Here is a 25,998-nt window from a genome sequence, read left to right as displayed (position 1 = left end):
GAATATAGTGTTGCCAAGAGCCCTGAGAAAGACGAGAAACTATTGAATTTATGGTTCAAAGTATTTATTGTAAAACACAATCAAACGCCAACAATTGGTTTTTTGAAAGAATAATTTAAGGACTTACTAGTGAAAAAGAACATACAAACAAAATATTTTAAAAATACCTTTAGTATAACTCTACTATGAATATCTATACATATGAGTATATTAACTATTAGTAGATTAACTCCAGCCAAAAGGTTTGTTACAAATCTTTCAAAGTCACAGAACAAACTAAAGGTTCTTTTTACAAATAAAGAAATGAGCAGAAAATGCTCTCCGGCTACACAAACAGGCTAAAAAAGGTTCCATAACTTCTTATTATTAGGAACTTCTAATTATTGGGAAATTCTCATCAATTAGGATCACAATCTTGTCATGTTACATGAACATCACTGTATTGTACTGTATGCTGTTTTTATATTGAATGGCCATTGAATGTCGACTATAATGATAATAGTGTACTTGAATCAATGAAATAGAGCTATAATATACCTTGAGAATTGGCAAATATTCTTATCCTTCTTTGATTGGCATCTCTCCTAACAGCGTCGTATTCACCTACAGCCTCAACATTTACTCTGGATTTGTTTCTTTGAGAGGATTGTAAATTTATTTTAGAATATCTCAAACTCACAGTGATATGTTTCTTTGCAAAAGCGCTATAATATACCTTGAGAATTGGCAGTTTAAAACTTTTTAATCCTAACTATAATTATACTTATACTATAAATTTTCTAACCATAACTTAGTTAGGGAGTGTTAGGGTAGCACTACATCACTGTGTCCATATACTCGAAGGTAATTTTCCCTTAAGTTTCCTTAAGGTAATTTTCCCTTAAGACTTCAAGTGGCAACCTACAAACGTAGTAAAGGGTGCATAGTTAGAGAAGCTTCGAGTTGTCTACTGCTGCCTCACTCCTACCGTCCTACGCATTGCCTATTCTCAACTAATCATTCGCTAGTCTGAGAGTTATGTTACTACGCCCATCGATGGTTGGTGTTAGTTCGATAACATGTTCGTGTTCTAGCTATATATAATTCGAGATTTCTATCGTATTGTTCTGGCTACTAGAGTTGACCTTTGTACCGGTTTTGATTTAGCTTGTGATTGTTCACCAAAAACAAATTCCAATTGCTGTCGCATCCGCTCTGTTTTTCTTTCTCGTTTCTTACACTATCACTTGCAAACAGGTTGATTGTTTTTTCTTCAATTGAATGGTATAAAAATGGCAACGCTCGCGAGCCTCAAAAACTCGGCCTCTCTCCAGACTTTATTAGGTATGTATAAAATGAGAACTGAATATAAACATTGCATTTTATTGTTTCACATTTTTGTTGTAATTGTTGATAATAATAGGCTCCCGGCGACTTTTGCCAGAGAAACACTTTCTTGGCATGGGTGGCATTTTTATACTAGATGTAATTTGCAAATTTAAAATATTGCAGGTTCAACCACAGCGATGCATCTGTGTTGTTGTTACGGATTTTCAAGTTTTGTTTGGTATTTCTCCGTTTTAAATAAATAATGCAAGTGAATGAATTTAATATTTAGGCAAAGCTTTCCGATCTGAGCGACTGTTATGCGCACACTACTCCAAGTCAACGAAGACTTTGAAGAAGGCTGGTCAGAAGGACATCGTGCTGGTAGAGGCTGTCCGAACGCCATTCCTTCAATCAGGCACACAGTACAAGAATCTAATGCCCCATGACTTGCAGAGAGAAGCATATAAGTATGATTGCTTTGAAGATTACCTATTTGCGGAATTATATCGGTGAATTTTGAAATGGATGCTAGCTTTTTACTGTTTGTATCAAACTCTGTAAATTGCTGATATTTTGTAGGGCATTGCTAAAGAGAACTGGCCTCGATCCTGCTGATGCTGGCTATGTGATAGGTGGCATTGTCATACAAGAAGTAAAGACAAGCAATATAGCCCGAGAAGCAGCTATGGGGGCAGGTATACCCGACAGTGTCCCGGCCCATACTGTTACAATGGCGTGCATCTCATCAAATCAAGCTATAACCACTGGTGAGTGACTGATATTTACAATGTTTATATTTCCAGCTCTTTTACTCCGTAAATTGATGTTAACATCCATAATAAAAAGAAAAAAGATGCAATGTTCGTAGTCTAACTTTCAAGCGCACTTTTTCTCCTGTGTTTTGGCACACTGCATGCTTTGATTTAGCTGATGAATGAAAGTTTAGTTTTTGAAAACAAGCTTTACTGTTTTATAAGAGAGTAGCTGGTAAGACCTAAAGAAATCCTTTATATCATGGACCTACACTCCTGAGTTGCTCGTTCAGTCGCTAGATATTAAAACAGTTATATAGTGAAATATTTTCTATTAATTAGTTTTCAAGCCTCGTGAAGCAGAGGAAACCTGAGTAGATCCTCGCAACCTAACCACTAGACGTTCAGGTTTTGCACAAAGCGCACCGGTATACGCTTTTGCATCTTTCGGTGAACTTTCAAGTTTCAATGCTCGCTCGAGCTTTTTGGTAACATACAATAGCATAATGCGCAGGTAAATTCCATACTTGTATCTTTGCTCCGGTAGAGAAAAAACTAATCTCATATCTGTGCATTAAACCATGGCTTATTGTCATAATAAAAATGTGGATGGCTGAAAGATACGGGTAACATGCCGCAATTGCTTTCCATTCGTCGTCTTTTGAAAAATGTTTGAAAACTACATCTTTTTGCCAGTTTTATTAGAGTTAATCCCAAATTGATTTGTTGTATCATTTGATTGTTGTTTTTTATATTCACATCCTATGGCGAAGCTCTCTATGTCATATCTGTAACTTGCCATGTGTATGCTTTAGTGTCAAGCATTAGCTAAATTGTAACTTATTTCTTACAGGAAAATGTTTTGCTAGGTAATGCTTTGCTAGGTAATGCTTTGTCTATTAATTAGTTTGAGTTTGAAAGCTGTAATTGTATTGTTTGTACTTTGGAGAGTTTTATGAAACTTAATCGACAAACTTTTGGCCAAAACTTCAACTTGAATTAAGATTTTTGTTAACTTTAAAGTTCTGATATGTTTATCAGCTGGAAACTTGAAACACTACTATGATAAAGCAATTGCCTCTCTCTGCGCGCACATGGCATTGTTTTTATGAGTTCTATCTGGGATCAACCTTGTACATCAAAAATACTGAATTTGTTGTAGAACAGTTCTATGTCTATGAGTTTTTATATTAACTTTTTTGTCGGAGCTGGCTGAGAGTACGCATAGAAATCAGATGTCTATGGTTGCTTGCTGTTGAACATTATCTGTGCATTAAACATCTAAACATCTCTCACTTGTCATATTTCGTTTCTAGATACTGCGAGAGACAACAACTCCATTGAGTCAACTGGTCAGTTATTTTTCAAACTTGAAGCTCAGAAAGAAATCTTTTGAGAATCTGTCATTATTTTTCATTCTTATTTTCTTAGGCATTGGTTATATAAATTCTGGTATGGTGGACAACTTCATCGCGGGTGGCACTGAATTTATGTCTGACGTCCCCATCCGCCACAGCAGGAAGATGAGGGCTATCATGCTCCAGTCAACTAAGGCTAAGACAACAGGTCAAAAATTGGCTCTGTTCAGTAAGGTAGGTTTAAGTGCTGAAGAGTGTCTATGTTGAAATAGCCTCAGTTGTTGATACCTAACCTGAGAGACACTCTGATAGAGGCTTGCTGCTGGTCTGTGATTCCAGGATGTTTCATTTAAATTTCCTACTTTTCCTACTTTCATAAATACAGCTTCAAATCAGTATCTGCATCAGGAAGCGTGTTACGATAGATTACTCCAATATTATAAATAACACAGTTGGTATTATTCCTTCTTGGTACATATGTCATACCTTGACATACGCATCAAGCTCGTATGTCGAGGTACGACTGTATTAGACATAGAAACTGTAGAAAAACCTTTATATATGCAATGGCGCCTTAGGTAATAATGTTCAAGCCCATACAGGCTACCGTATACAGTGCACCCTCAAGGATACGATTTTGGTCCGTTCCAGGGTTGGCATCGTATGGTGAGAAAATCGTATGTAGGGGTACAGAAACTATAGTAATTATATAATGAAAACATCCTCTGGTAAAAATCGTCAAAATTTTATCTACGTGCTTTACATATTAAAAATTAGTAACAAAATAGTATGTTAACCTTAGTAACTATAGTTACCAACAGTAACTTTATTGTATTTAGTGGTTGTGATCTGCAATAAAATGTAACATTATAATGTAGTATGTACAGAAAGTACCGTAGGGAGTTGTTACCTTCAAAACAGACATACGTATAATATAAACTTTGAATTCACCTCAAATAAGTTCAGCTTACTAAATAAATACACTTGAAGCCAAGTTTTAGTATGTATTATTAACTATTTTACTGAATTTCAACTTTTTATCACTAAAATTTTATTACTTATCAGTTTCTGTCTTTGCTTTTACTATAACTTTCAGCAACTTGTTCAGAACCTTTTTCAACCTAATTCGCTTAGAAATCCCGAGCGATGCTGTTTTCGTAATTAAGTGAATTTTTGTTATCAGGTTAAGGAAAGTTGTATGACCATTCACATTCTGTTTAATGGATCGCAACTCCAACTTTGCTACTGGTTTTAAAGGGAAAACATTATGTTTTACACACGAGAATTGCTGAACTGAGAGACCATGGTCATCGTGTCGCTTTCAGGCGTTGTGAAAATATTTTTGGCGAGCAGCATATCAGCGTCTTTCTTATTTTGAGGTGCGTAATAAGCACACTGGCTGCCAAATTAAAAAATGGGCGAAGGTTTTGTTGAATTCGTATGATGGTGAAATATAATTCATATGGTGAGGTGAAAAAATCATCATGTTCCACTTCGTAAGGTGAAAAAATCGTATATCAGGGATATCGTATCCTGAGGTTGCACTGTACTTCCTAAATTGTTTATTCTATGGCACTAACTATACTAAAGAGTCATTGCACATAGGCTATCACACTGTGTACTGCTTTTCTATATGGTCAAGGAGTTTTTTCTTTGGTCCCAAAGGTTCTTTTATTCAGCACAGGAGCTATTCTGGTTGAATTCACAGGCAAGCTCCACTCCGATTGCTGGTTTAACTTGACCACACTTCTAAAATATTATCTCATGTTATCTCATGTTTTTCCTCAAAAATGAAGTATGACCAGAATTTATCAGTAATAGTTTCAAAAGTTATTTATGTTTGCTATAGTTGTTAGTAGAAGTTTCATACCCAAACTATTTACATTGCACCCCTCTTGTTCCCTCCCCCGGGTTAGATGTCCCATACGACATCAACAGCAATGTCTATTGAAATGCAAATTTGGCGGTCGGTGTGCTGTGTACGGCAAAATAATAGAGAGGCTGACATGCTATTCGCCGAAATCCCTTCCACAATGCCTAAAAGAGATACAATGCTTTCTCTCCCTCAGTTCAGCATTCCTCATGTTTCGTAAAAATGCTGGATATTGCGTGAGTGAAACTAATTTGTGAAAAAGTAAATAACAGTGAAATTTTATTGTGCATGTTAACGTTTTATATGATATTTTCTATAAAATTTAATTCATTCTACGCATGTAACTGTATAACTACTACATGTATATTTAGGAATGAATTAAAGTCGTATAGTGGTGTCCACTGCGCTTGATCTAAAATTTGGAGTTGTGTACCCTTAATTAAGCGAGTGATAACTCCAATAGTGATCCTAATGACTCCATAATATTTTTATGTTTTTGTGTGTCATAGTTTGACAGGCAAACTATTTCCTCAAACTAGTACCCATTTTTCATACAAACACACAGTTTTTGTTGTGATTGTCAGTATAAAACAGACGCAAGGCATTTAAGGCCATAAGCTAACGCTGTGTACATGTATGCACTGTACTAGACTCTTATCCTACCTGTACTTGGAAAGTCATAGGCCAACCAGCATCACTGGTTTAGATAGTAAATGAGAACTGAACTTTATCTAACCATTTTACTCAAAAAGTTGTGCAGTTTTTACATTTTATATATATAAAATATTAGTTTTTTTATTTTTCTATTTAAATCTTAAAGAATAGAGAAAGCATAATATTATTATGCTTTATTATTCATCTTAAGGTGTTGATTGATGTTCTAAAAAAAGAATCAAGGAGATTGACCAACCAGAAGCTGAGATATAGCCAGCCAAACACAGGTCTACCAAAAAACATAAGTGTTTTGGTAATCATCAATATATGACGTATGAAATCGACTTGTGTGCCATTGGTCAATTAAGCCAACTAATGCGCTCTCCTATAACAATCACGGCGTTTTAATTGGTTTAATCCTTGGAAGTATAGAACAATCAAATTGGGCCTAACAATCATCGCTCCTAGAATTCCGAACCAGTCTCTCTGACGTGTAGATTAGTTTTAGCATAAAATAATTACACGCATCTATTATTTCGCAACATTTCGCTATCTTGCTAGTTCAGCTCAGTTTTGTTGTTCTCCTACTTAGCTTCCCTATTCAGACTCATCTTTAGCGTTGTTCAGATTTTTTCAACTATAGCTAATAAATGGAATCAATTAAATTAATCATCAATCTCGGTTATCATTTGGAATTTTCTACAAATTATATTAGTTACATCATTTATTCTATACGCAGTTATATTATTATTTTGTATAATATGCATTATGAATATTATATAAATCATAAAAAATAATCATAGATAAGATAATAGATCAATAGAAAAATCAAAGCAAAAGTTATCGTTTTCTTTTCTTATAGCAAGAGCAGCACGGTCAAGTTAGTCTTTTTAAGATTATGGCTGTAGTGAACTTCCAGTCTGTTAATAGTGACGATAATCATGAAAATCAACCGAATGCTGCAGTAGATACACAGTAGAAGAATGCTGCAGTAGATACACAGTAAAAAAATGATGAAGGAACAAAAAGTCTCATTCCTATTTCTTATTCTAAACAAACTGCAATTCGTGGATATTGCATATAGACTATACACGGGCCGTTCGTTGAACAGATGATCTTCGGAGCATATCCGTGGAGATCGAGTTAAAATTTGAAGCACAATAGTCAAAATCTGCTCTTCTGCTTTGAAAAATCATGGCGAGGGGTTGTGGGCAAATGCCTTTACCACACAATGTTTGGTTGATTTTTCTGAGAAACCAGAGCTAGTATGTAAATTATTTACTATCGCGAGAAGCGTTTCACATCTCGTAGCCAAAACAATCATTATACATAACGGCGGTAAGGGTGCGCAACTCCGGCACATGACCATTAAGTCGATTTTATGCGTCACAGTTTTCGGGATTTTCGAAGGGTTTTCCTCTGATTCGTTATTAGGTAGACCTGTGTTTTGCTGGCTATATCTCAGCTTCTAGTAGGTCAATCTCCTTGATTCGTTCTTTAGAACATCAGTCAACACCTCAAGATAACTAATAAAGCATAATAATATTATGCTTTCTCTATTCTTTAAGCGGAAAATATTTATTTCAGCAAATATGTAAATATTTTTAAATATACCACTTTTAAATATACCACTTGACAAATTGTATGGTTTGATTTTTCTTTGCATTTTCAGTCTCCTAATAGCCATGATGATCTATTGGAAATGAAATCTGCTTATCGAAGTAGTTAATGTGAGATAGTTTCCAAATTTTTGTGTATGGTTTAGGGTTGCACGATAGCTCAATAATCCACTGCAATGGTCGGTAGTTGTTTTCTCGATATGGATATGTTGCTTATTTTTAGCCCATCAAAACATCCGAAACTTAAATATTGTTATCGAATAACAAAAAAGAATATAACCCGATCATTTTGCTGATACAGTCAAACTCGGATAACTCGCCCTCGGATAGCTCGACCACATGGTTAACTTGAACAGTTTTTTGCCCAATGGCTACTGCGACGGTTGTTATTGCTTTAGAATATCACTTTATTCCAAGCCATAAAGATAAACCCCAACTTTTAGTAGTTCCGAGGCGTAGTTATTACCATCATCGGCAAAATAGTTTTGTTAACAACTTTTCTAAAGGTTTGCAAAAATCAAATTTTAATAACTCTGCTTAGCAATGGCCCTTCGAAAGCAAGGAAAAGTGAGCTATTCTTCGAATAAAAAAATAGAAAAATCGGCAAGCTTGATCTTGGTTAAAACGCTCAAAAGAACAAGATGTCTTTTCTTCTGAGCATTTCAACAGCAATCAAATTTTGCCAATTTTGATCTGAAAACGTCCTGGCAATCACATCACTTAAAACAACAAACCAATCTCAAGTGATAGAAAAGTCTATACTTTCTGATGAGATTTTTTAAAAATTTACAGTAGAAGCCTTTTAATTTGCAACAAGCTATCTATGCATTTGATTTATATATAGTTTGTATATGTACATTTATCTACTAATAAATACATGGACTTGTGAAAGTGCTCTGATAACTTAAACGCCCTGATAACTTGATCACTTTTGTTCAGTCCCGTGAGGTTTGAGTTATCCGAGTTTGCTTGTAGTGTTTGCTGTTTTTTGCAGCTTTTCTTATTCATTCCCACAATCCTTGATATTTTCAGGCACGATAATACGATAGTTTTACCAGCTGCTAAGTCACACGATAACTATCGGTGAACTCTGTCTGCTCATTGGTAATTCGATAGCTGGGAGTGGGACAACTCCAACGATAGTCGAAAACACATTTCCAAACCACAAATACCATCCCTAGTATGGTTCCTCTAGAAGGGCTTTGTCAGCAAACAACCTAACAGAAGCTAAAACCTTTTTACAAAAAGATCATAGTATTTATGAAATTATAACTAGAAGGCTATGGAGACAAAGTTTGTCAGACACAAGCTGGTGGTTGATGTGGACCTGCTGACTGCCATCTTTTTTCACATATAGTAGACTTCAAGGGGATCTTTTGCATATTCTATCAGGTCCTGAATCCATCTGTATGGAACCCAGAGCTGCCAGCCGTTGCTGAGTTCTCAACCAATGAGGTGATGGGTCACTCCGCTGACAGACTCGCGGCAGCATTTGAGGTCTCAAGACAAGAACAGGTGGGTGCAAGCATAAAAATAGTGAGAGAACGGTGATCAGCGCTTCTTGATTGGACAGTATGTAAAATTATACAACTCTTCGAGTAGTTACCTTGCAGCCATTAATCATGACAAGAACGGGTTAAAGTAGGATTTATCCGCTGTATTTTTATTGATTTTTCTGTTCTTGAGAATGCTGATTATACAGGGACACGATAAGATACATACTTTTAATATCAGATCTTCACTGCAGGCAACTCATAGCGTTAATAGTTTGAGGATGTATGTAGAGGAGTTATAGCACTGATACAATCAGGCAGGGAGATAAAGAGCCATCTGTCTGGATAATTGTTAGGAGACTAGGGATGGCCAGTTTGGTATAGCTATGTGGTTACCAATCCCATGGTGTCAGCAGATATAATGATTGTTTTAGTCAATAAGCTGATCGGCTGCCAGCCACATAGTAAGCCTCTACACCTGAAAGTCTTTTTTTTCCAGCTCTCTGGTTTATTTGAATTTTATTCATATTTTTGTACAATCTGCCAGGGTTACCATTTCATGGGGATATTGCAAGGGATGGATCTCAGTCTACAGGAGGGTTGGTCAGGTTTTGTTAAGAAATTTGGGGTAGATAAGTTACCTTTCTAATGAGCACTTGATGAAGCAGCATATGTCAAGTAGGGTATGCTGCTCATATGATCCCTTCAGCTCTCTGCCAGGTTGTATTTACATCATAAGCATTGTAAGCCTACTTCTTTTTGGGGACGTGGAAATTTGAAAATGTTTTACCACATGCATGTTCGGTGTATATACCACACCACGTGTACAGTCAGTTTGTATGTGTACAATAGGTGTATATACCACACCACATGTATAGTCAGTTTGTATGAGTACAGTAGGTGTGTGTAGCACAAGTGTAATCAGTATATACATCATTCACATATATAATGTTGTGTAGGATGATTTTGCCTTCCGATCTCACTCCTTAGCCAAGAAAGCCCAAGATGAAGGACTCCTCGATGATGTCATTCCGGTCAAGGTCAGTTCTCAGGCTGTGCTATTTATCCCATTGCATATACACTTTTACTCAACATATTTTCATGGCACTAGTATAGTTCCTTATTCACAGTATTAACTAGACATCAACTTAACGCTGGCACCCAAAGCACCCAACGCTGCTAATCCCAAGATGCATTTCTGTTACGACATTTTATATCTGTGGTAAATGTTATAATTTATATATTTATGGCGGGTGAGTGATTTAGTGAGGCAAATTAGTAAAGCAAACATCTTGAACACCCAATACATTTAGAGGCGTTGTTTGCTATCAGTAACTGAAACATCAGTCGTTAGTTGCTGTCACATGTCAATGTACGACCCGCCATCATTAAGTTGACAAGCCTTGAAGATTGCTTATTCAACATTTGTCACATATATTCCGCAAGGCAACGAAGATTCGATACTTTTAAGGGCGCTTCTCTTACATCGCTTTTTCTTTGGCGATTAGAATGAAAGATTCAATTTTCAAAGAGTTATTTGCAGTGAGTGGTATCTGTTTTGTATGAAACTCTGCGCTCTGTCAGCTCTGCCATGGCTGTTGATTTCTGTTTGCTATTATACCCGACAAAAGTTTTTGGTTTAATTTGAAATTTAAGCTTAAAAAATTTCTACTACAAAAATTAATTTTGAATAACCTTGAAAGATTCGATCTTGTACATCGGCAGATATAAGCGACAAGAATAAGTTAACAAAAATTTAGCATTTCCTTGGTGGTGTATTTGCCCTTGAACTCTTTGCAGTTTCGATATGACGATCAACTATAATTGAGTAAATTTAGCTGTCTAAGATTTCTGGTTTCTGGCTGTCTAGATTAGCTGTCTGGAAGTCTGTCTATAAGTGTGTATTTGCTTAAAAGGATAGAGACCATACAAAACTTATCTTATATATGATTATAGCTTTAATAAGTTATACTATGGTTTTCATGTTTGGCTAAATAGTCTGTATTTAGTTGCAATTGATGCAGTTGTGGGAATTACATGATTCTTTATTGCATGAAACACTCTGTATATGTAGCACAAAGGTGGACACGATGCTATGTGTAGAAACAGATAGCTATGGTCTAAAGATTAGAATTCATGGTTTGTACAGTTTGTATAGTTTCTAGAGCCTTCAGAACTCTCAAGGTTTCATGTGTATCTGAGTTAATAATTTAGCCTTTTTTCCTTGAATCACTCGTTCTAAATAAGTTTTAGCTGTCCTTGAGATTTTGCTGAAGGTCATTATTAGCTGTCCTCTGAAGCACATGTCAGTAAATTCACAAAGTTATCTTGACACCCCCCCCACAGGTGCCAGGAGTAGATGAGACTGTTGACAAAGATAATGGAATAAGGCCAACTCCTCTAGAGAAGATGGCCAGTTTGAAAGCAGCTTTCATCAAACCTCATGGAACAGTTACAGCTGCCAACTCATCATTTCTGGTCAGTGAGTCAAGTGATTTAATGAAAGAAGCTAGTCATAGTTCTGTATTTATTACATTGGAAGACATTAATGTTTTCGCTATATCTTAGCGAGAATTGTTATTTATTTAGAATATTTATTGTAAAACTGTTCTGCGTTTGCTAGTAGATCTATTAAAAGTGATGAGTTAGTTCTTTTGACAGAACAAGTAGCTAGACTAGATCTCTGATCATTCTCTGTTCAGGATGATTGACTGTCACATCAGTGTTTCAGCAAAACATTTAGCACAATATTTATAAAGTCATTGGGTTTAATAACCTTGAGGTAAGATAGCACTTTTAAAATATGAAAATACAGTATATATTGATGTGTGTTGAAGTCAGCAACACATTGCCCTTTTTAGTGATTATAAGTATAATTATCATAATAATACTAGCCGAATGTCCGGCTTTGCACTGGTATTAAAAACAGCTGATAAACAGTGTCAGGTAATGTAGTTGCCTGCCACTTGCCATAAGCCTGGCACATCACCAATGACTAATTTGAGTACACTAGTATTTGTTTAACTTACTAATAAGAGCAGTGAGAGCAAGCTTTAGAGCGGTTCGTAGTCCAGTGGCTATCTGTATTTCAGCCCACATAATGACGCATATCGCCTAATGAAGCATTGCTTCTTGAGTAGCTCAATCGGTAAGGATATTGTCTGGTGGAAGGAAGGTTTTGAGATCAATTCCAGTATGAAGTGAATCTGTCATCGCCAAATTTTAATAACTCTAGCTGGACACACCGGAGGACATACTTTGATATTTATATATAGATAAATTAGTAACCTTTTCTTTAATCACAAAGTAATTACAGAAATTTAGTTGTGATATCTCTCACATATGTTACCAGTAAAACTAGGAATCATGTCCTGAATAGCTCGGTACACCATCAACCTGTGTGACTTAGAACATGAATATTAGCACTTAATTTTTATCAAGGTTTTCCTCTTGATGTCTCAACTATCATCACATTAGTAAACAGCAGTTACACTGATAGTAATATTGGCAATTGTTGTTAATGATAAGTTATCAGTGAGTTTACCAGCGAAGGATATTACTCCAGGTTTACTGCAGTTTAATGCATGACTTAGTGAATAATTTCTGAACTCCCCGTATGCTAGTATCATTCTATACTACTTTTTAATACCTACACACATATCTCATATGATAATGTCACTGTTGTTACATTTGATTAGTTTTACTCATGCTTTGTATACATATGTGGGGTGTGGTCAAAAGTTCCTGGTAAAGCAGATGGTCTTCACATGGAATGAAGTCTAATAACCAAGTCTAATAGTCACCAACTGGCTTATGGCTTGCCTTTTCGTGTCTTTGTAGACCGATGGGGCCTCTGCTTGCCTTGTTATGACAGAAGAGAAAGCAAAGAGACTTGGCTATAAGCCTCTAGCATATCTCAGAAACTTCACTTACACTGCAATGGACCCTAAGGATCAACTTCTCCTCGGGTAGTTGTCTTCTCAATGCTCATTCACACGTATATTCTGCTAGAACCAGATTGGCTTCTCAGGGTTGAACATGATCCAGTCATGTTTCTCAACCTGAAATCATGTTATTGGAGCAAACAATGCCGTGCTTATCGGGGTTGTCAGTCTCCTGTGAAGAACTCTAGATTGTATTTTTTTTTCAGTCAGAATTGGTCAACAGTTTACATATTTTGATGTGAATATGTGGCACAATTTTAACCATTTGGCTGGGGAAACGACCAAAATGTCGTTTATTGGTTCCGTGGGAAACAAGTTTTCTGTTGCTTTCGATAGACGTTTATAAAGCTGTCGCCTAGTAACAATAAAAAAAGAATAAAAACACTAGTAAATTTTAAATATTATCGGCAAGATGTTAGTCGATGAATTAAAATAGGAAACGATCATCTGAGAGGCGTTGCTGTGTGTGAAAAGCTAAAGAAATCGCGACTCCTTTGAAAAAATGTAAGTTGGAAAAACCAGTCAACATACGGCTCAACATTCACAACAAAAAAATAAAAATTTATATGATCCCGCGATCATTAGTGGTCTTTTGTCTGATCAGTATGATAATAATTCAGATGATGGTAGTGATGTAAACTCTGAAAACTTTGAATATACGGAGAAAAGTGATCGTTATGGTAACTCGGACGAAGATGACGCTACTGGCGTTGGGCTCTGTCGAAAGGAATGCTTCCAAGCATTTCATACATAGACAATTGTACATAGCCATAGCCTTTTTGTAGTAGTACACTTGTAAATGAATGTTTATGTACAAAAGGTTTTATTAATAGAAATAAATTTCAGTTTGAACTATATATGTTTATAGAATGCCAATTTTGTTGAGTTTTCAAAAGTAAATAACACGATTTTTGGTTGTTTTTGCGGGCTTTTGGCCAGCTAAAGGATTAAGAGCACCTCTCAAACAGCCTACAAAACAGTTTGATAAATGCTCATAGAATTTGATAAAATTTATTAAAGTTATAAATTATGTCGCTATAAATATTCACGAGGTGAGTAGCTGCTAAATTTATCTGGTCAAGGTAATTTCCAGCATTGCTTTTCACTCTCTCTGGTCATACTCAGTTGCATCACAAATAGGTCGTAGTTTTATTAGCTAACAAGATTCACAAATGAATCGGGATGCATGTAAACGTGCTTCAAGTGAGTGTCAAATACTCTGTAAGTAATGTCAAGGGCATCACAAGCTCAACGCTGAAAAAATGTTTATATCAGTGTTTATATATCTACTTGTCAACAAAAACTTTTTCTAATGGTCAGAAAAGGCTGAGCTCATTTAAATTCCATCCACCAGATACCCGCCGAAGGAAATAGTTTTATTTGACTATGTGAAAAAATACCCTTGACTTTGCACGGAATCAACTAATTGACATATGATGGACATCAAAGAACTGGAATATCACCTTTGCACTGCTGGTGCATCACAAGCACCTAGTGCACCTAGTCAACAGTTGGTTTATTACACTGCTGGTGCATCACAAGCACCTAGTGCACCTAGTCAACAGTTGGCCTATTACACTGCTGGTGTATCACAAGCACCTAGTGCACCTAGTCAACAGTTGGTCTATTACACTGCTGGTGTATCACAAGCACCTAGTGCACCTAGTCAACAGTTGGTCTATTACACTGCTGGTGCATCACAAGCACCTAGTCAACAGTTGGCCTATTACACTGCTGGTGTATCACAAGCACCTAGTGCACCTAGTCAACAGTTGGTTTATTACACTGCTGGTGCATCACAAGCACCTAGTGCACCTAGTCAACAGTTGGCCTATTACACTGCTGGTGTATCACAAGCACCTAGTGCACCTAGTCAACAGTTGGTCTATTACACTGCTGGTGCATCACAAGCACCTAGTCAACAGTTGGCCTATTACACTGCTGTTGTATCACAAGCACCTAGTGCACCTAGTCAACAGTTGGTCTATTACACTGCTGGTGCATCACAAGCACCTAGTCAACAGTTGGCCTATTACACTGCTGTTGTATCACAAGCACCTAGTGCACCTAGTCAACAGTTGGTCTATTACACTGCTGGTGCATCACAAGCACCTAGTCAACAGTTGGCCTATTACACTGCTGGTGTATCACAAGCACCTTGTGCACCTAGTCAACAGTTGGTCTATTACACTGCTGGTGCATCACAAGCACCTAGTGCACCTAGTCAACAGTTGGTCTATTACACTGCTGGTGCATCACAAGCACCTAGTGCACCTAGTCAACAGTTGGTCTATTACACTGCTGGTGTATCACAAGCACCTAGTCAACAGTTGGCTTGTCAGTGACTCTTATGAGTTTCATCATGATTTTGTCTAATAGTCATTGGTTAGCCTCATCAACAGGGTTTTCAAATATTCGTGCTTTTATAAAAAAATTTACTAACAAGTTTGCCTCATTTTCTCTAGATATGTCACAGTTGCGGGTACATACAGATAATTAACTCTTTAAAGTCAGCAAGCCGCTCTCAGCAGCTTGCTGCCGTCGTGCAGTTCATTTGATTTTACATCGCAACCACTAACACTTGCTGACTGTTGCTTTTGACAATGAAACACTTTTGTTTTGTACAAACTTTTAAAGAAGCTCCCCATTGTAAGCTCCAAATAATACAAAAGAACATCAATCACACAATTTCTATTATCCTACTCATAACTCCTTGTGGTGCTTGATGGAAACGTGTTTTACGTAGTACAAAATAATAAAGTTACTATGATGACACGGTTTCAGTGCTCACTATGGTGGACATGGCTTACATGAGAGGTCACAAAACATGTGTAATACTATTTTTTGTTACATGTATAGCCAATAATCTCCTGCATTTTGGGTGCAGTTTTCAAATTTTTTTCCAAATTTTATAAAATGAAAAAATTTAGTAACGCTAGCTAATTTCCATATCATTAGAATGGAAATTTTTCAAGTTTTTTGAAAGTTAATTCCGACTATCAAAAGTTAATTTTAGCTGTCTGTCAGTGGCTGGGTTTGTCACTGTTATGTTGTGTTCGCCATTTTTTTGTGTCTTTGAATAACTCTAAAATTGGATGATATTTTTACAGTTTAAACATAAGGAAACAACACCTTTTGAACAATTTCATGAAAATACACACCATAAAACGTTTGATGGCATCTCTTGATGGCATTTTAATGGCATCTCCCATGTATTGCTGGAGAATCTAGTCTTTTGTGTTTCTACATGAGTGTTAGCTTTAGATTGAGGTGAAGCTAATTCCTAATAAATGTTGAAATCCTGACAGTATTCGCAACTTTAGTATTATCGAAGTGTTTCTATCTAAATTATTAATAATGTTCTATAATGTTGAGAATTGATATTAATAATATTCTTATATATATACTTGTATATTAAAATGAGTATTTTTTCAGCCCAGCCAGATCAATGCCTAAGGTCCTAGATCAAGCTGGCCTTGAACTGAAAGATATAGATGTGTTTGAATTCCATGAAGCTTTTGCTGTAAGTATTTACTGTTTGTACTTGTGCTTTGTGACCAGCTCTCTGTTAGTATTTTGGTTGTAACTCTTCTCTTTTATTTCATCTAAGTATTTTCCCATATTTCTATTTTGTTTGCGTTTCTGTCTGTCTGACTATATAATACGTGATATATTCATGTGATATACCTGCTTCTCTGCTCTCTTGTTCCATCGTTTCCCTCTCTCAGTATGTTCTGTCGGTTCCGCCTTTTTTAAAACTTGATCCTATCATATGTAGCCAAGTAGTCTTTGAAGATTGGCGCGTGGAGCTATTGCACTTCATTGAATTAAACAACAATATTTCTGGTCTAATGTTTACTTGCATATTCACCTACAAAAATGGAACCCTCTTCTGCCTGTTGACTTTGAAACCCTGTTTCTATTTGTTGAAATCGAACTCTGTTTCTACCGGCTGAATTTAAACCTTGGTTCTATCTGTCGAAGTTGAACCTTGTTTTCATCTGTTGAAATCGATCCATGTTTTCTTTTGTTGAAATCGAACCCTGTGTCTACCGGCTGAGTTTGAACCCTGTTTCGATTTGTTGAATTTGATCCCTGTTTATACCAGCTGAATTTAAACCCTGTTTCTATCTGTTGAAATTGAACCCTGTTTTCATTTGTTGAAATCGAACTCAGTTCTATCTACCGATATTGTAACCTCTTATATCTACAAAAACTGAACATGTAAAGGTTGTATAAATAGGAACTATACAGTCTGTATATAATAGGGAATATACTATACAGTCTGTATATAATAGGTAATGTACTATACAGTCTGTATATAATAGGGAATGTACTATACAGTCTGTATATAATAGGGAATATACTATACAGTCTGTATATAATAGGGAATAATTATACTATACAGTCTGTATATAATAGGGAATATACTATACAGTCTGTATATAATAGGAAATATACTATACAGTCTGTATATAATAGGGAATATACTATACAGTCTGTATATAATAGGAATATACTATACAGTGTGTATATAATAGGGAATATACTATACAGTATGTATATAATAGGGAATATACTATACAGTCTGTATATAATAGGAAATATACTATACAGTCTGTATATAATAGGGAATGTACTATACAGTGTGTATATAATAGGGAATATACTATACAGTGTGTATATAATAGGGAATATACTATACAGTCTGTATATAATAGGGAATGTACTATACAGTCTGTATTTAATAGGGAATATACTATACAGTCTGTATTTAATAGGGAATATACTATACAGTGTGTATATAATAGGGAATGTACTATACAGTGTGTATATAATAGGGAATATACTATACAGTGTGTATATAATAGGGAATGTACTATACAGTGTGTATATAATAGGGAATATACTATACAGTGTGTATATAATAGGGAATATACTATACAGTCTGTATATAATAGGGAATATACTATACAGTGTGTATATAATAGGGAATGTACTATACAGTGTGTATATAATAGGGAATATACTATACAGTGTGTATATAATAGGGAATATACTATACAGTGTGTATATAATAGGGAATATACTATACAGTGTGTATATAATAGGGAATGTACTATACAGTGTGTATATAATAGGGAATATACTATACAGTGTGTATATAATAGGGAATATACTATACAGTGTGTATATAATAGGGAATGTACTATACAGTGTGTATATAATAGGGAATATACTATACAGTGTGTATATAATAGGGAATATACTATACAGTCTGTATATAATAGGGAATATACTATACAATGTGTATATAATAGGGAATGTACTATACAGTGTGTATATAATAGGGAATATACTATACAGTGTGTATATAATAGGGAATATAATATACAGTGTGTATATAATAGGGAATATACTATACAGTGTGTATATAATAGGGAATGTACTATACAGTGTGTATATAATAGGGAATATACTATACAGTGTGTATATAATAGGGAATATACTATACAGTGTGTATATAATAGGGAATTTACTATACAGTGTGTATATAATAGGGAATATACTATACAGTGTGTATATAATAGGGAATATACTATACAGTCTGTATATAATAGGGAATATACTATACAGTGTGTATATAATAGGGAATATACTATACAGTCTGTATTTAATAGGGAATATACTATACAGTGTGTATATAATAGGCTTTAAGGAAAGAGAGATAGTGCAGTTTTAAGGTTATTCTGAACAGAAAGGACTTTAGAAAGCTATTGCTACAATGCCATTTTACTGTTTGAGTAGATGTAAGTTATTTTTAACACCACCTGGAATATTTTAATTTTTTTTAATTTTTTTTAATTTTGTAGTAACTTTGTCTATCCTCGTCTCTCATGTTGTTGTCAAGTTTATGCTCTCAAGTTTAACTCAAGGATCAATAAGTGGACATAGATTTAAATATTTTTATTGTTGAAAATGATTTGTTTCTTGGATGTACCACATGGGTTATCTAGTATGTGAGTTTATCTAGTCTAGAGTTTTTCTTAACACCATCTGCATGTGTATATAGCATTTTTATTGTCATTAGTTTTGAACATAGATGAAGGCTGGACTTTTCAGCATTTGACTGCGGTGAGGCCCCTTACCAAGTTGTAGCACATTGTAGCATACGGTACACAACGAGAACTGATGATTTTCGTATCCTATTATTGTTGTGTGTTTATTTATTTTTTAGGGACAGATATTAGCCAACCTTAAGGCTCTAGACTCAGACTGGTTTGCTCAAAATGAGATGAATAGGCCCGCAAAGGTGAGTTGTATTTTTATGTAATATTTGATTTAGGGTGTTTTCCAATTTCTTAGAGGGGTAAAAATACAAATATTAGAAAATATCTATCTTAAAGTTGCGTACGAAATAAATATTTGCTTAATCTCACACATCTTCGTAAACTAGGAGTTGTCTTCTATATGGTGACTGACAATTACTGTCAGAGAACTATCATCACTGAGAACTGAGCAAATCCTATAAACATAGTTTTAAATACACTGAACAATTTCTTATAAGGCAAGCATTTGCTTATTGTAACCTATCATATGTTAAACCATTTATAATGATCAACAGTTTTCTGATGCTTCCATAGCTATATGCTTAACCCTTTAGTGGGTAAGCTTTTTTCAGTTTCACGCATTAAGTGAATTAGTTTTGTGACAATTCTCAGTATCGTTACATCTGCTATAGGGAAGGATCGTTATTAGCAAGGCTCCATGATCCTGTCCCTCTCTAGGCGCTTACTGTTAAACCTCTAATTGAACGCCACCTTAATCTGAAAACCGCCTCTATTTGACTGCAAATTTGACATTTGATCTTAACGAACCCAGAATAGAAAGTGATTAGTAGAAAATTGTCTGCAAAATCATACAAAATAATGGCTCGGTTACATCAATAACAATTAATTTTTTCGTTGTTTCTGTTCATATCAAAGTCCATTTTCCAACTCCGAAGATTTTTTTGTTTTTTTTCGTTAAAACTTTAAAAGCAACACCATATAAATAATTAATAACTGTATCAGGCTAATAGTACCTTTTTGTTTAACACCGTCTTGATACTTCAACGTGTGTGAAAAACGGTTTACATTCATGATGGTATATCAATGACTAGTTTAGGCTAACAGTTGTCCTTAACGCCCTTGCGGCTAATAGTTTATCATTATTTGTGCGAAATGGAAAATGTAAAAGTTTTGCTCTGCCAAGAAAATTGTTTGAACATTAGTACTAACTAGTTGAGTAGTGCAGAATAGTTGAGGCCAGAAGACATCGTTGAAGGTATTGAACAGCCAGAAAAAGAAATCGTTCCAAAGCAGCCATCAAAACACAACTGGCCAAGCAAATTTGTTTCTGCATGCATTATAAGTATGGTTTGTTTATGTCACTTGTTCTTGAATATATATATATACTTGTAGCATTTAATAGCTTATTACTACATAACTTATTAATTTGAAGATTTGTAAAACATTATTTGATAGCATCCTTGTAGTTATTCCAACTCGGTTTACAAAGGATCGACCCTCATAACTCCTCATCTATTGCACATAAAAAGCCAGTTTCGGCTGCAAACTGTAGCAAACATATCAATGATTACAATGAGCTTTTATGCTACATTGTTAAATATAGTTATAAAATAAAAATATGCCTTCAAATTTAAAATAAAATGAAAATTTGAAAGCTCCAACAAATTGCAAAGCAGGGCACAGGCTATTATAACATCGCAGGTCGATTGCAAGCAATAAATATCAACTGGTAGAAGTATTTCTTAGCTTCCTAATACATATTTGTTAAGAAATCTTTGACAAGTTGGAGGTAAGTAAGCAGATTTCTTGTATCTAAAAGGTTTAATGTCGCTCCGCCGGAAGGAGAGTGAATAATATAGGCGACATCCGTTTTGCTCATGAAAGGGTTAAATTTCCCAAAATTCTCATCAGCTATTTGGAAAATACATGACATGCGAATAGTGGTTTAACAGTATATTCTTTGAAAACATTGGCAAAGCTAAGTCTCTCCATGTCATTTTGTTAGTGATATTGTTGATTCGCATGTTTGTAGTATGGTGCTCCCGACTTATCCAAGTTTAACCTCTGGGGCGGCTCCCTTTCTATTGGCCATCCCTTCGCCGCTACTGGAGTGAGGCTTGTACAGACTGCAGCTAAAAGATTGAGAAAGGAAGATGGACAGTTTGGAGTTGTGGCTGCCTGTGCTGCCGGAGGCCTTGTGAGTGCTTGAGTCTAGCACTTTACCTCGTATAGCCAATTTCTATGTGTAAATGTAAAGCTTCGCGACTTTTTAAAAATCACGGGACAATTCTATATTACAGATAGATCAGTCGTAATAATATATCACCATATTATTATGTAAATGAAGATAAATTTTTGTTAAAATTTTTTATATTTTGATTTTAAAAGAAACTCTTTTGCGTTCGTGATAATTAGAAACATTTATTTTATGAATGCGCGTCTGAATGAAGGCCATAGATTCAGGCTCGGGTGTTTTAGTTCCAGTATCACTCACTCTGAAAATTGTCAGGTGTGATTATGTTGTTTTTTATGATTGGCGATATCTCTTTAAGTATTGGCGATTTTCAAATCGTCTACCTCAAAAGTTGCCAACAAGCAATTAAATCTCCATATCGTGAAGCTCTGTAAACGTGACTGCTGTAGTTATTATTCGCTGCAATCCTATATCACTATCAATTCTCGTTATAACGCACAGCTGTGGCTCGACTCAGATGCCTCAGGTCTTTTTTTAGCTCATAATAATCATTTGCCTGAAACTTAAGTTATGGGAGGTTACTGGTTCGGTTTTATAGTTGACTAGTTGTGCTACCCGGCGTTGCCCGGGTAATAAAGAAGTCTTTGGTCCGAATATAGATTTGTATTTAACATATTACAACATTTGCCATTCTAACTTTTAAACTACATATCATGAGAAAAGTGTTTTGTGTAGTTGAAATAAATTAAGAGAGAAAATCAAAACAACTGTAAAGGTTTTCAAACTTGGTCAAACAACTTTTAAACTTCATATCATGAGGAAAATAGTTTGTGCAGTTCAAAGAAATTGAAAATAATAAAACGATTATAAAAAGATTTATATTTTAATGTGAAGTAATTAGCAAGTAATAGCTAAATTAAGTCGGTTTTGCTATGACTACAATAAAATATGATTCGGTAATGTTACAATTAATATGAATTGAGAAAACAAAATAGAAATCCTGAATATGTAGAATTAATAATAACAATTCTTGCATAGAAGTGTGTGTGTATAAAAAAGGTTACTGTTCTACCAGAAGCTATCCATCAAAACTTTGACTACTACAATACAGAGACAATGTAATTGTCCGCGCGAGAAGAATTGACCTTGACCCCAGATATAGTAATTGAACCTTACGAAAACTATTTTTTAACAAGGGCATCGTAAAGCGTGGCCGCATCATTAAAATAATCAGCGCGTGCCATAGCCGGAATGACAGATCCACAGACGACATACTTGGAGAAATAATTATATATATATAGATTTGTACATTTGTATCTACTCTTGTGATAGTCATTTCCCTTGGCTGCAGTACAGCTTATCCTATTACGTAGGTGAACTTTCTTTCGGCCACAGATTTTTCCTACTGTGATCTAGTGAGTTTGTTACAGGTCTGCTCATGCATCAAGGATCTACTGACATTCTTTATCACCAGGAATTGTTGTTCATACTTTGCGCTATAAACAAAATGTAGTAGGCTGAGGAACAGCCTAACAGAGTATTCACTCTAATCAACAAAATTTATCATTTGAATTGTTTGAGAATCATTTTCACAGAATTATCTGATATAGCAATATACAGAATTGCTGCTCTTTTAGCCAATTACATTAGAGATGCTGCCACGGTGACATGATAAGCTGCCAGCATCTTGAGCACTCAGTGTTTAGGATGCTCGGCCACAACTAAACTACATTTGATCTGCAATTAATTCTTGGAAACCGCTGTGCTGTTCAATCAAATTAGTTTTGACTATTTTTCATTTTGTCAACTTGTCTGCTTTACATTAACTTCTAAACTTTGTTGCCTCGGTGCAATATATCAGAGTTGGTTCATAGTATTTCAGTTTTCTTAATGACAAACCATGAGCTCATAGGATATTTCCAGAGCCTTTATTCTATTGCAGACGTAGTTTCTCATAATATCGTTTACTCACTCCTCTACATGTACTTTGAGCAGAGAGTTGGACATTTTTTTGATATCATAATATCTCTAATTACATTATCACACTGTAATGTTTTGCTAATGAAGAAAATTACTGTAAACCATATGAGCAGCCAGGTTAACTCAGTAAGGTACAATAGCTTAAACATAAGGGTGGAAATGCAGATGTAAATGAAAACTGGACCCAAGTTTTTTCAAATTGATTTTTTTTTAAATTAAAATATTGTTTTGGAGTATTCAAGTTTATGAAACCTTTTTTGCTTTCAAAGGACCATAAGAGAAAAGACAGTGGAAAAATGACAAAGGCTGTCAGTCTCAAATTTGCACCATAGTCCTGGTTTTAGGACAGCATGTCTCGATGAAATAATGACATGTTTGCTTCTTCATATCTTGGTAGATATATTTTAAGAGGCATTTGACTGGGCTACCATGCTTGCACCATGTCAGAGATTTTGTTGGCTAAGGCTTGTTGGTGAGAGAACCTATTCCGATTTGTCACGCGGAGAATTCTGTTTGCACTTTCCACAAACATATAAGCTTGATAGCTGCTTTAAAACAGGGTGATAATTGTATTTTAGGGTCACGCAATGGTGGTGGAGAGGTACCCAGAATAGACGTCTAGAGACACACAAGTCATTCCAGTCCTCCTCTAGATCAGTCACTCATCTCTCTTCACTATATGCAACTATAGTCTCTCTCAATCATTAGTCAGTAATTATGCTCTTTCCGGTTGGCTAATATCTTCCATCACCAGTATCAGTGATTATTATGCGTATTTTTGTTGCTGTCTAAGTTTTCACAATGTTATAGTCAAATATTTTGAATTTTGTATGATAAATACACTGGTTAAACCACATCAACAGCAAGTCAAAAGTAATGAGCGTTAAGAGAGGATTTGAAGCAGCAAATGCGCAACATATGAGTAAAATCGAATGTGAAAGAAATGTCAGGGTTTCCAGTTTGAAGATTCTCATGTTGCTATGCTAGGTTACAGAAAATTTGCAGTCAGTCGATTTTCAAGTGGGATCTCTGTTAGTAGCAGTTAACATGTTAGTAAGCTAAAGATGGGCTACTAGACAAACAATGCTAGTAGAATATTGTGGCTATTACCTTTATTAACTACATCCAAGTAGAGTTTGCAACCCCCTGATAAGGAGTGGAACATGCCTTAGTAACAACGCTTACAGAATATCCTAGATAAAAAGACTCAACTATCAATAAATCTGTTCATACATGCACCGATAACTCCAACATTCATTATATTTAGGTGAAGGTCATTACTAGCTACATCATACCCTCGGTGCACTTGGAATGTAAATTGCATAGCGTCGAAACATTTGCTAACTTGATCAAACTAAACTTGTTGAACTGATAGAAATCTTGCACTGTAGTATAGTACATCGGTCAGAATGAAATTCGGAAGTGAGGCATATGGTAGGTGTAATTTTATTAGTAGAGAGCACAACTGCAAAGTTTGAAGAAAGTTCTGGTAATATCATGATAACAAATAGTTTACTGTTTCAGATGAAAGTATATTATGTCCTGGGTATAACAGTCAGAATTCTCCCTGGTTCACACTATATCGCATTATGTCAGTATTAACTCCGTATTACATCGGTGTTGGTCCGTTCACACTATCACAAACCCATTCACGTGTGCATCGTCAAATAGTCTGTGATGCGGTGTTCTCATGATACAATTCGTTCACTAAAATGATGAAAGACTAGGCCGCAGCAACTATCATGAAAGGAAATACAGATTAAGGAATCGGCGACAACCAATCACCATCATCCAAATAGTGCCCCTTCAGCAGAGTGGCAGGGATGTGGAGCGAAATATCGGGAAAGGTAGCTTTAATGTTTTTCAACATACCTGCGATAATAGCAGTTTACAGTGCGTATGGTCCATGAATTATTGCCAAGAGGACAACTCCGGCAGTACAGTGTGAGACAATACTTAGATAATGATTTTTACTGATTCACCAAGCAGGCACACGTACAGAGCAACAGGTATAAATTGAATAGACTGTAATTACATGTAATTGTACTACTACAGGTACTAGGCACCTCCATTAAAACTGTAACCTATGATTTTAGAGAATCTCGTTATACACATTTGGTCTATTTTAACACATACATCAATGTTGAATTTGTTTCATATTTTCATTCTATTTTTGACCATATTTGTTTTTGCAGGTTATATAAACTAATCGATTAGTAATGCTTCAAACACTATCAGAGATTTTTAACTCGTACTTTCAAAGTGTTTTTTCAAAGGATGTTTCAGATCCAGTGGAATGTGGGGAGAGTGCTAACCAAACAATTCAGATTACAAGTAAAGGAGTTGAAAAATTGCTCATTGGCCTCAAGCCTGGTAAAGCCCCAGATCAATTGAGAAGGCAGGATTTGAATCTTGATGTTGTAGTCACTGGTCAGATACTGGCTCTTATTTGTCGGTATTCGCTATACATTGGTGAATTGCCAAATATTTGGAAAACAGCTAATGTTGTCCCTAATTTTAAGAAATGAGAAAGAAAAAATCCCAGTAACTATAGGCCGATCTCGCTGACATGTATCTCTTGCAAGCTACTCAAGCGCATACTGCTTAGTAACATTAACCAACATCTAGATAGTGACTTGAGTTCGAACCAGCATGGCTTTAGGAAAGGTCACTCTTGCACTAAACAATTAACAACAACCACTGATGACATCATGAAAATGGTTATTAATAATATTGTGGTACATGCCGTGGT

The 25,998-nt window shown here is 35.4% G+C and overlaps 1 protein-coding gene across 1 annotated transcript; it reads left to right on the top strand.

The window, feature by feature from the left end:
* The first annotated feature begins 1,140 nt into the window (after window positions 1–1,140).
* On the top strand, window positions 1,141–24,106 carry LOC137388942 (trifunctional enzyme subunit beta, mitochondrial-like). Its single transcript, XM_068075446.1, has 12 exons — window positions 1,141–1,323; window positions 1,598–1,775; window positions 1,888–2,075; window positions 3,492–3,652; window positions 8,957–9,079; window positions 10,017–10,097; window positions 11,404–11,535; window positions 12,898–13,025; window positions 16,437–16,524; window positions 19,240–19,314; window positions 21,105–21,269; window positions 23,825–24,106. Exons 1-12 carry the CDS (start codon window positions 1,272–1,274, stop codon window positions 23,858–23,860), a joined length of 1,407 nt encoding a protein of 468 aa, XP_067931547.1. The 5' UTR covers window positions 1,141–1,271; the 3' UTR covers window positions 23,861–24,106.
* Window positions 24,107–25,998: the final 1,892 nt, after the last annotated feature.

Source organism: Watersipora subatra, chromosome 2 (assembly GCF_963576615.1).
Source record: "Watersipora subatra chromosome 2, tzWatSuba1.1, whole genome shotgun sequence".
Lineage (NCBI taxonomy): Eukaryota > Metazoa > Bryozoa > Gymnolaemata > Cheilostomatida > Watersiporidae > Watersipora > Watersipora subatra.
Note: the sequence above shows the minus strand (reverse complement) of the source record. Positions and strands in the feature narration are given on the sequence as shown.

Coding starts and splice junctions, on each gene's coding strand:
- LOC137388942 (XM_068075446.1), top strand. CDS start 1,272: ATGGCAACGCTCGCGAGCCTCAAAAACTCGGCCTCTCTCCAGACTTTA. Junction 10,098..11,403: donor ATGATGTCATTCCGGTCAAG/GTCAGTTCTCAG, acceptor CCCCCCCCACAG/GTGCCAGGAGTAGATGAGAC. Junction 19,315..21,104: donor AGATGAATAGGCCCGCAAAG/GTGAGTTGTATT, acceptor GCATGTTTGTAG/TATGGTGCTCCCGACTTATC.